This window comes from Ambystoma mexicanum, chromosome 7p (assembly GCF_040938575.1).
Source record: "Ambystoma mexicanum isolate Mex_15411 chromosome 7p, UKY_AmexF1_1, whole genome shotgun sequence".
In the NCBI taxonomy this organism is placed as follows: Eukaryota; Metazoa; Chordata; class Amphibia; order Caudata; family Ambystomatidae; genus Ambystoma; species Ambystoma mexicanum.
This window is the reverse complement of record NC_090939.1, coordinates 153316489-153328583: the sequence shown is the minus strand read 5'-3', so window position 1 is coordinate 153328583 and position 12095 is coordinate 153316489. Positions and strand designations below refer to the sequence as shown.

At 46.0% G+C, this 12095-nt stretch overlaps 1 protein-coding gene across 1 annotated transcript in view; it reads left to right on the top strand.

Moving 5' to 3' along the window:
* Nucleotides 1-12095, top strand: part of MAEL (maelstrom spermatogenic transposon silencer) — a 1183486-nt gene that overhangs the window by 193461 nt on the left and 977930 nt on the right. The window contains exon 2 of the mRNA XM_069635969.1: nucleotides 7548-7646. Within this exon, the coding sequence (XP_069492070.1) occupies nucleotides 7548-7646 (99 nt within the window). The remainder of the gene's footprint in view (nucleotides 1-7547; nucleotides 7647-12095) is intronic.

Below are 12095 nucleotides of genomic sequence, written 5' to 3'. Positions count from 1 at the left end.
TTAACATTAGTTAGCTCCACCTGCTATACCGCAATAACCATGATATACCGTCATTTGGCAAGAAGGTTATTGTACCGTAATCATAAAACTAATACCGTGACACCCCTATTCAACATCTGTTACTTCAGCATTAATGGGAGAACACAACAATGTCGACAGGTTTTTGGGTGGCAATTTTTTGGCGGGTGTAGATTGTGTGAATTGATCTTCAATATGCGGTGGTGCGGTCTCACTGTAGCAATGGTCCAATACAACTGCTGTATTCTCCAAACTCAGCAAATTCAGTTTATTGCCATTGGACAGGAGCATCTTCGAGCCTGAACACGCTGCGCCTCAATGAATAGTTCCTCCATAGTGTACATGGTCTGGCAAGCAACATCTCTCATTCGCTTCACTGTCTGTGTATTTATAGTTCTGACACCCACGGGTAACTAGAGGAGATATTGGAAAAGGGATGTTCAGTTTAAACACAAGATAAAGTGTAGTCCAATCGACTGGAAAAAACAGTCCCCAGCACAAACATTTTTGAAAAGTTATGAACTGTTTGTGACTAACCTTTTTTTGGTTTCTTTTCTTTGCAACTTTTTTGACTCGACCTTCAACATCTGCACGCTGTAACTCCGATTTGTTTCCGCATGTCCTCCCTTCCTCTTGCGCTGCAACGACTGTATTTTCTGTATCCGCATAGACAGCACGGAATTAGGCTCCATCGACTCCCTGAAACATAGTACTTTCAATACTATGTATCAAAATATTGTTAGCATAAAACACACGTGAGGACGAACACACAGGTGCATCTCAATAGCCAAACACGATTTAAACATTGTTTGGAACAATCAAATGACAAGTATTCGACCAGTGATGTAGTTCGATGGAACGGTCCGTATCCATACCTCTGGTTCCGCATGGACTTCTATGAATGGTTGTACTGGAGCGGAGGCATCAGCATCTCCCTGAAACACAGTACTTGCATTAGTATGGTTTTCAATATTTGCGACATAACACACTTGGCGTCGACGGCACAGGTACATATAAAGAGAACCACAAATGATGCATTGTCTAAAACAATAGAAACTCAAAATATGCAGATTCCAACGACTGATTTCACCGATTCCTTTACATCTGCATCTAAATGGGATGTTGTGATTGTACTGGAAGCTCCGTCGTCTCCCTGAAACACAGCACTTGGGTTAATAGGGAAGAAAGTCTAGCAAATGTATTCACGTTATATGATCACGCATGATGGAGCTGTCAGTATCCCTACCTCGTGCTACTGAAGAATATCTATGGATGTTGCAAATGTAGTGCGCACTTCCGAAAGCTGTTGCGCCGATTCGTATACGCAAGGTCCCGCTTCCACTTCCCCTGGAATCACTTGAATGTCAGGCTCTGCATCAAGTGCAGGGGTTGCCGCTCCATCAACTGCCTGAAACATAGAACTCGCATTAGTAAGGATTACAATATTGAAAACATAACACAGTTGGGGTCGACAGCACTGGTACATATCAATGGCTAACCATGAATGAAACATAGCGTAGAACAATCAAACGACAAGTATTACAGCTCTGATGATGACGCTCGATGGAGCTGTCAGTATCCATACCTCCTGCTGGTGAGGAACATCTAGAAATGTTGTAGATGTGGCGGACGCTTCAGCATCTCCCTGAAAGACAGTACTTGCATTAGCATGGATAACACTAATTATAACTGAAAACAAACACCAGTGGACGGTAACTAAGGTGTATATCAATTGGAAAGCACTAACCAAACATTCCAAAAAATAGTTACACGATAGAATAAAACTATTGCTTGACACGCATAAAACAAGTCTGTAGCGGAGTAGCATAGCAAGATTACCTGATACGCGCTAGAAGTGGTTGATAACTGCGAGCACGTCAAGGATGTAGAATGTTCTTGCTTCAGATTGAAGGGAGAGTCAAGAAGTTGTAAAGGTAAAATATTGATTGATAATGAAATGCCAATATTAAAAATAGACATGTAAGGCGACAGAATACTTGAAAAATGCACAATATAGCGCAGTTCACTGGTCCCATATATTTCGTTTGTGGGTTATGAAATCGAAAAAGAATTTATTAAAAGTCATTATTCAAAAAGCTATACTCATATCAATATCGAAAGTATTACAAGGGATACAACACCTAAAATATCAATTAATCCATTAGGCTACCTACACACTGCCGCAAGGCCAAAAGCTAAATCCGGTCACTTGACTCACCAGAGGGGGAATGTGGACGAATAGAGTGGGAATAGCGTTTTCGAGCAATTTCCATGTTCGCTGTTCTTCTTTGTTACCCAAGATGTTGCGTACATGTCCGAGGAAAAGTGCAGGCTGCAGATGCGGTATCGATCACCTCTTGTCCTGTAAGACTTGTTGAACTCTACTTTCAAGCTCATCCAGTGGATATCCGCAATGTCTGACCCATTCTCTGATTCAATCAACAGTTTTCGGGAACACATGCATTGTAGTGCCTTCAGATTTCGCATGGGTCTTCGAAGGGCAACCGCTAATCGAACAGGCAGGCATTGTTGACAAATCTGAAAAGTAAATTTCGACATAATACAATATTCATGAATAAAGATTTGATGCAAAACTCTGAACATGTGACTCGTCCCTTGGATGTTCTGTCTTGCACGAGAAGGAAACATGCTTACATTATAGACTGGACCCCCGAAGGATGCAATTTGATGACAATTGACACAGATGAAAATAAATGAATTTCCATTGCTATGCCATCAATACATCTAAGTCAATAGCAATAAGACCAATGAACATAGCACTATTGGGTACTCTACTCGCAAAGGGACATTTAAAAATCTGCGAAATATGACCAGGATACATGGCCTTACCTTGACCAACAAACAGTTGGATTCTGCAAGCAGAGCAGTATGTTGCGGGACAATAGGTGGATGGCCCCAGGTAGCGCACTGATGGGTATGCTCGAAGCGGTCACAGAAGTTCACGGATAGCACGACCACGAGCAGATTAGCATAGATCTCAGTGGTTCCCAGGTAGCACGTTCAGGAGTTGACTTGCAAAGCACAAAGATGTTCTCATGAGACATATCGAGTGGTTTTTAAAGTATTAGAAACTCTGGTGCGTTTGTGGATGAATGACGTATGTCGTGGTATTAGGGGGGCGGCTTGCTTGAAGGGGAGGCCTGCATGGAGACACGGTGTCTGAGGAGGCCATGTGATCGATGGCCCCTTGGCGTGGGATACCTTTTCAAGTGTACATGTAGTTTAGCACCTTTGCCTTTCGCGCCCCTGACAGCGCGCATCCACTGGCGCGCACCTCCTTTGATAGAGGTTGGGTGAGATCGAGGGGCCTGGGGCGTGCAGATAAGGCACAGGAAGACTGCTGAATGGAGACCCCTTGCCCTCTACTGCAGTATATCGTTTAGGGGTGTCACGGTATTAGTTTCATGACGGTACAATAACCTTCTTGCCAAATGACGGTATATCATGGTTATCGCGGTATAGCAGGTGGAGTTAACTAATCTTAACAAATATTTTCTAAAAGGTCATACATTGTCAGATTTATCATCACCAACAAAACCAGGCACCCAGGGCCAGAATTGGGCTTTTCTATGTACTTTCCACTGAAATGCCACCCCTTGCTTCCACCAAACTCAAACACGTGTGGAGAGGAGGAGGGCGGGGGGAGCCCTGCTGCGACTGGCAAAGCAAACTGAATGGCTTTTCTTAAGTGGTAATTTAGGCTTTTAGCCCCCCCACTGGCTACTGGTGAAGATGAACATGTTGCCATTTTGATAACCTGCATGCCACAGATCAATGGAGTCTGATGGTAGTATACGCTTGTGCGCATACACACGAACACGCACTCTCTTTACGTTACAGCCTTTAGTTTACTTGCGGGCCAATTGGTGTTCAGTAATCACGGACATGTTACACCTTGGTATGGCAGCAGGGAATACCCACAGAGGTGAGTAAATTTCGCAGTGTGACTTATTATATGTAAATTCAATGATGGAACCAGGGAAATCCCCCCCTTGTCATATGTTTAGAAAACTTTAGCCATTATAAATATATAAACCTCAAAGCCGCCAACCCAAAATAAACACTTTTCCTTCTTGGCACTGTATTTATTCTTCCTATTGCTAACATATTGATTGTCAGGCACGTGTGGTTTATGGAATGGCATTTAAAAATTGCTCCAACTGAAACTACTTGGCAGACGGCACATCCAACACTGCAAGACCAAGACTGCACAGCACTTGCTTACTGCAGCCTTTCCAAATCAGATTGAGAAGCACAACGGTATGAGCAGTATACCGGTATAAACAATGTGACGGTTATTATTGTTCAATTAAGTGGTTCACGGTATCTTTAACGGTATACCATAATACCGTTACATCCCTAATATCGTTGCCTATCAATAACAAATGCCCCATACCGGAGATTCTTGTGAGCAGACCCACACTTCAACCAGTGTATTATAGTGGTCAAGACCCTTGACCTAAGGCCTGTATAATCCAATGTTAATTGATATAGATGTGTGGCTTTTATAGAGACATAACCTACTGAAAGACTTTGAACAAGTGTTATTTAGTGCATGCATTATCGAGAATATTTTATTTTAGCTTAGTTAGATAGTGACCACCATGCTTCACAGCGACCATAACCTTCACCAATTCGGCGCACAGATGTCTGACTTCCATCCTTGAATGGAGACGCACTTGATTCATTTAAAAAATCGAAACAACCATTGTTAAAATATGTGGTGGTTTATTTTGTAACTTATTTTCATGACACAAAAATACAAGACTTTAAAGATTATACAGGTCAGGTTGCAGCAGAGCGAGAGAAAATCCCCTGTACTGACCGCTGTCACTCGGGAACGTTTCTCTTATGGCACGAACGGCACAGGCGGGTATCACTCTTCGAACACGGTGTCCAAGCCTCCCGTGGAGCCACCATGTAAAGGAACGATAGGCCACCAGCCTGTATCACCTGTGAAAAGGAATGAAACAAACTGTTTTTAAATGACCAAGATAAGTTTTCCCCCCCCAGTGCAAAGCCCTTTTTGGTGATTTCGGTATTGCAACACAATACTTTCTAACATTTTCTCCTTAATTAACCCCTTCAGTTCCTTGGCACTGTGGAGGTAATCCCAAGGACGAGATATCTCGTCCTTGGGACTTAAAAGGTTAATAAGCGTTTGTTAAGGACAATTCTTGTAACTAATGGCATTCTGCATGGACAAATGCTATCTAGACAATGCACACTATTGAACGACTTCAATGCGTTACTATGTGATGAATATATAATTTTGGATATAGTAGAAGACCATGAAATAGGAGTGGCATGACAAGCAGAGTATACTTACTCGGATTACGAGGACGAACAGTTGCGCGAAGTTCGTGCATAAGCACCATCATTATTCTCAAAACGGCCCGTGTGAGGCAGGCTGCCCTGAAGTCTGGCAGCTCGGTGATGCATTGCGGTTGTGGCTCGCCTTCCGAAATGTAGGCCAGGCATCCCGAGTTTTCTCGGCAGCAGCAGTTCTGGTCCTCGGTTGGCATTAGCTCGCACCAATTGCATGTGCACCAGGTGGAGACGCTGTCCATGCAACTAGGCCCAGGCGCTTCATCTGTTGAATCGTCCTCCCAACTGTTGTCCGAATCCCCATCGTTTTCACGTGCTTCCCTTTCCAGTAGTTCCTCCTCGGTATACTCGGGCTCGTACATGTTGTGCATTATTGTAGCCATTGTGTGGTAAACAAAGTACAATAATTTATAGAGATGGTACAGGTGTTCACACGGGCTACAAGCGGCGAAGGTAGCTGACCAGAGCACAGAAACGGGTCACAGAATACTCAAAGTAACACAGGGGAATGGAATCGCAAATCTGCTGCTGTGTTGTGAAACTGTCTGTTTATACTTATTGAGGAAAGAGGCATCCTGCCATTTCCATGGCGACACGTCATTAGCTGAGGCGCAGCGATTGTTGACACGAGACATGCTTTGGCGTTGGGAAATGGGCAGTACGCGTCTGCTGATGACAGGCTCAGGGGCGGGGGATTTGATTTGGTGCCGCAAAAGCAGGTCAGCCAGGGCGATGGGGGGGGGGGGGGGGGGAAATGATAGGATTATCACAAAATGGCAGCGTCCAGGTGCCTGTTTTTGCGTGCGTTTAATGGACAAACTCGGGTAAGGTCCATAGGAAATTTTTCTAAAATCGAGCCACTTAGGCTTAAAAAAACATGGCCGACCCGTAGGGACAATAAAAAATGTTACCGGATCATGCCTTTAATGACGTGTAACTTTCTCGGAAGCCTTATTGCAATCCTGTCCTTGATTTATCTTGGTAAGTGACATTTCTTTATTTTTATCTTGTGTATACCCTAAACTATCCTATTTGGAGTGACGGGATTGGTTTCGCCAGGGCGGGCGCTGGGGATCTACAGTTGAAGTCATGAATCAACTCTAGAGCTTAATGTGTCCCTCTTTGGTATTCTAGCCGGAATCCTCTAGTATAGAGAAACTTAGAGTAAAACTGTTCTTGTCCCAATTGAATTTCTTTTCTGTTTTCACGACCAGATTTTTCTAAACACCTTTCAACATTGCACATCTCCCTCGGTTTAATAGCTAGAGACCTCATTTCAATTGATTATACCCAAGACCTATAGCTACACCCCAACCCATGAACCGCACTCAATCACCTGTTTTTATTGATAAGTTTGGTTCATTTTAGACGGGAATCAACATTTTTGCAAAGTTTTACACATGTTGGTTTTATTCTAAATTTTCAACCTTCCATTCGAATTGTGTATTTTTGCTCAAACGTTTGCTTATGACTGCTAGTATCTTTCTATTGTTGCTCCCATAGTAATGTGTACTGATTTAGGGATATTTGCACACTTTTAGTGTTTTATTCAGCCATTTTCGAGTTTGTTTATCATTAAGGTTTCAAATCCGTTTCTCTTGTTTGAGGGAAGATTGGATTCAAATTTTGTTTATTCCTCATTCCCGATTACCTGCCGCTTCCTGATCTCTTTAGAATTTTTTTTTTTTGTGGGTTGAGGAATATTGCAGGGTGAAATTCTAATTTGAGTGTTCTTTCCAAAAATTCAGTGTTATTTCTCTGGTGTTTTCTATTGTGTTGCTAAAGAGTGAATTTAAGTGCATTACATACCTTCTTATGATGTTGTCACCACATTGGTGATTCCTGACCCATATATTAAAAACTGTTTGAATTTTAAATTAATAAATATTACCTTTACCAACCAGCCTGTTTCCTGGTCCATCGTGACCCGGGGTATTTGAAAAGGAGTGATGAGTGGTGTATCTCTCAAATATTGAACCTACATATAGAACAAAATGAGCATTTTGGTTGTGCGCTGCATACTAGGCTGAGACTAGGGTGTATTGCCTGATTGAAATCCTTAACAAGTCGTCCTGGGTTAAGGTCCCATTTGACCCCAATGGTTCATTTAATTGAACTTGCTTTGCTGATGTATTGGCATTGTCTTAGAGTTGACCGCAAACTTTATTTTTTCCTTGAAGTTGCTGAGTTTAGAAGAAAAAGAGAAATATTCTGAAATTGCCCGCCAATATAAAGCAGAGCAGGATGGATCCTCAACGACTCGTCCTTCCCCAAAGCCGGTAGGATTAAACTGAAAATGTTATACTTTTTGGGGCAGGAGAAAAGTTGACAGTATTTTGCTGCATTTTGTGTGGGTGGGCTTTTATGCTGTGCATGGTTATGGTGCGGTTGGATTAAATGTGAATTGTTTTAATGGATTAATTTCCGCATAAGGTTTGTAATTTGTAGAACGCTTATACACAAGTGAAGGTCTTCAAAGGGTAGAAGGGAAAACAAGTCATTCTTAGGCCTTGACGTTTCTGAATGATCTAACAAAGGTTAACTGGTATAGTAGACCAGAGGCATTTCTACTTCTGCAATTGCATGACAGGAGGGAAGGAGAGAAAGGACGGAAGAACGGAGAGCAAACCATCACACCTCTATGCACAAGTGTTTCAGGAGCAATCGAGCTTGGGAGGGGAAGGATAAAACTAACTTGCTAAGCCTAGTGCATGCAAGGTCATGTAAGTGTGCAGACAGGAAGTGCGAGGAGGCGGGGGGGGGGGGGTGAGTGCGCCCAGCCCATGGTTAAGTGCAGAAGAGTGTGCCTCACACATGGAACGTATTTTGAGTGCAAGTAATAGTGCAGAGGCAAGTGTAGGACTGGTGGGGGAGCTTGGGACCTGTGTGGCTCTGTGGCTTTTAAAGAGCCGTTGGAGAAGATGGGGTGTGGGGGAATTTGAGAGCACCATAGTAGGTGTTGGGAAGAGAAAGGGCAGGCGAGAGGAAGTAAACGCTGCAGAGCTATAGGGCTAATCTGTCTTCCACAGTTGCGGAGTAGTCTTCAACCTATCAAGACCAGTAAAAACAGTAACTCTGCATTGTGCAAGATAAAGTAAGTTCAATTAAATACTTTCATGGTCCTATAATGGAACTGTTAAACATAACCAATCCCAAAAAGCAAATTTCCATAGTGTCATTGAGGACATATTTAATGTCATGTACATTATCATTTAGGAAAACCATCCTAAATCCATACTTATACCCTTTGGAACTGATTATAATTAACCATCTTATCGCTCCAAAAGCATTGTCTGAAGTAACCGTTTTGATATGGCCCTTTTTGGTTGTATGATTACCTCAAGAACAATACATTGCAACTGACAGTGTGGCAGTACTAGTGATTTGACCGATTTGAAGTTTGTTCATCTAGTCTTGACTCTACCTGTAGCATCCCTGTTAGGCAGAATCCTGTGCAGTCCCTTTAGGGACCACTACACACAATTAAGACCACAAGTGGTAATACAAGGTCATCTTTGGTACAAGCCTGTACTACCATCTTAAAGTGTTAGCAGTAGCGGAGCAGCCAGGCTTAAGAGTATGAGCAGTAGCAGAGATTGCTTGAAAGGGACCACAATTACTGTGACTCAAGCAAACACTGACTCAAGGTTTCAGGTAAAAAAATAGTACATTTATTTTTAAACCATCTGCAAAACACAACACTTTTATAAATTCAAAACCACACGTAAAATACACTACACGCAGTTCTCTTGGCACAGAATAACTCAAGGTAAGTACCTTATGTTTTGGCAGACCGGTGTTGTGAAACAAAAGGCATTACCGGGGATACGTATGCGATCACTTTTTGACAGTTCGGTCGTATTAAAGAAACGCGTATCCGCGGCAAGAAATGTTAGTGGCAAAACACACTTAGCACCTGGGCTAACCAGAGAGTTGGGGGGGCAAAAATCATAGGCAATACTTTTGTCAAGGCAAACAGACTCTGAGCACTTGCTGACAGAAATACAAGTCAATAGGGCTGAGCCAGTGTCAAGTGGAACCGGGTTCCTGTTGAGGATCAGTCGGACAGTTCAAGATTCAACGTTGCCAGGAGTACTTGGATATTTTCGACAGGAAGCAAAAGTTATAAGAGGGAAGGAAGACAAGGGCAAGCCTTGGTGGGAGGAGAAAAGGGATTCACCCTAGGTTCTCGAAGCAGAGACAGTACCTTATTCAATGAAGAAGTTGGTGCCACGGCAGTTGTTCCTGGTAGTTTCCTGCATACCCACTGTTCCTGGAGCTTCGGTCGTGGAGATGAGGACGTCTGGAGAGATCTCCACCACGCAGGGATGAGGCCAGCAGCAGCGACTGAGAATAAAAGGTGTGCTCCTTTAAAACATTAGAGGCTCTTCAGTTGGCTATCCAGACCAATACAGCAGGGTCCAGTGATTTTGACCACGAAGATCCTCTGCCTGTGGAAGATGAGCTGGTTGACCCCACCTGGCTCAAGGGAAGAAGACTCCAGACTAGATCTTCTCTGGTCATCGAAGGGTAGATGGCGCAGGGCTTCACCAGGACGGGGTAGTTGCAGCAGCCGTCTTCTCCGCTTCTCTTCAGTTCCTTGTAGTTCTAGTGGCGACTCTGACTTCTAACCCAGGAGTCCTGCCTTTTCTCCAGCATGGGGTCTGGCATGGATTCACATGCTCATGAATATTCCCCGTCTGGCCAGGAATCCTCGGTAAAGAAAAAATCAGTATCAGTATCAGTTTCGTTTCTGATCTGTCTTTCGTAGTAGTAACCAATCACTGATCTCTGCGTCATACTGACCACAGCCAATGACTGCCCTCTACCTAAGCCCCGCCTCTGGCAGCCATCTTCAGATTTTTACCGCACGTTCAAGTGTTGGGATCCTCGTGCTATTGCTCTCGAGCGTTAGTGCTTTTTTTCACGTTTTTTCTCAGAAAAATTTCTCTTTTTTTTTGGTCAAAAGAGCCTCAAGCTCCACCGTCTCTTCATCCGATTAACGGTGACCCGTGTCGGATTCGTCTACGCCCCTCAAGGGTGAAGATTTCGTCGAGCCACGCTTTTGGATGACTCAAGAAGTTTCTCAGGCCCATCTCAGACATGGCCCAGGAGAAGGGAAGCTCGACGCCCGGAAAGCTGTTCAGGGTCTGCCCTGGATGCCAGCTTCAGAATGTCTTTAAGGAGGACGAACACTCCCTTTTGCCTTTACTGCCTACATGAGGACAAGACGCACGTGGAGAAGGACTGTGCGTTTTGCGGCAATATGTCGGAGCGGACCATGAAGGACCGGCATCAACGTCTCGCCAACTGGCTGGAAGGAAAGAGCCCGTCAGGCGAGAAGAAGAAAAAGAAATCCGAGCGGTCTTCTAAGACCTTTGAGGGCGCCCCGGCGACGGGGGTCCAACAGAAGGCCAAGCACCGCGATTCCGCTGGCACCGGGAGCGCCGAACGGTCGGGCTCTACGGGCGCCAGGCAGGACGCATCCTCCCCGGCGCCATCAACCACGAGCCAACGCTCTGGCTCGGGTAAGAGGAAGGCCGAGCACCCGGCGAAGCTCCTGGAGAGACCCCGGTCGAGCTCGAAGGCCCCATCGGAGGAGGAGGGGTCACCAGACCCTCCCCCCAAGGAGAAGGCGGTGAGCGCACCTAAGGTGGTGAAAGCCTTAATCCACCCGGCGAAGGCCTCTATCGAGACAGTCGCAGCGGCCCTGGCTCAGCCTGTGGAGGCGACCTCGGGGCCCAGAGTCTCCCTGCCACCGCGGAGGGAGTCCTCTTTCTTGCCCATCGACAGGACCCCCGTGAAACCTCCGATGGAGAAGAAAAGGGGGGGGGGGGGCAGGAGGTCGGCCTCAACCTCTGAGGAGCTGATCGAAGTCTTAAGCCACGGCGTTGGCGTGGAAGACCACCAGCCCATCGGGAGGGACCCCGACGTAGGAGACGACGAACGTCGAGGGTGCCGACGGGGCTCCTGACCGCCCGTCGGACTCCCCTCAACCAGTGCCGCAAGACAACTCGGCGGCCATTTTGTTGGCTATACAGTCCTTATGCTCGGAGATGAGGACGAGACTGCCGTTACCACCAGCGGAGGAACCGCTCCCCACGGGGGACCCGGAGCCAGGCTCTTCTGAGCCCTCCCCCTAAGAGAAGGATTCATCCTCCACCTCCTTTTCAGCCATCGCGCCCTGTTCAGCCCTCCTCCCCGTCCACGACACGTGGGGATGATACGGGGACTGACACGGCCGCGACGGGTACAGACGAGGTTTACAACTAGGATCTCCCGTCACCTCCCACCCGGGCTTCCCCGCTCGACGAGATTGGATCGTTTCACTCCATGATCGCCAGGGCATCTGAGCTTTTCCAGCTCTGCCCGGAATTGGAGGAAGGTTTCCTTTATCAACGGCGCGAGGCCAAGAGGAAGACGGTCCTCGCTGTACCTCTACTGGACGATATTTGGGATGAGGGCCTCACCCTCCTCAAGAACCCATCCACGACGCTGGCTAGAAGGGATCGGTACGAGAAGTACCGGGTCCCGGACGCGGCCCCTTTGTGCCTTCGGGCACAGCCGACCCCGGACTCGGTCGTCTCCGCGGCGGCCAGGAAGAAAGCGGGGGGGCGCGGCCTCTACGTCGACCACCCCGCCGGACGGCGAGGGTAAGAAATTAGACACAATGGGACGCAGACATGTCGGCAGCGACGACGATTAAGGCGGCCAACGCCTTGGCTATC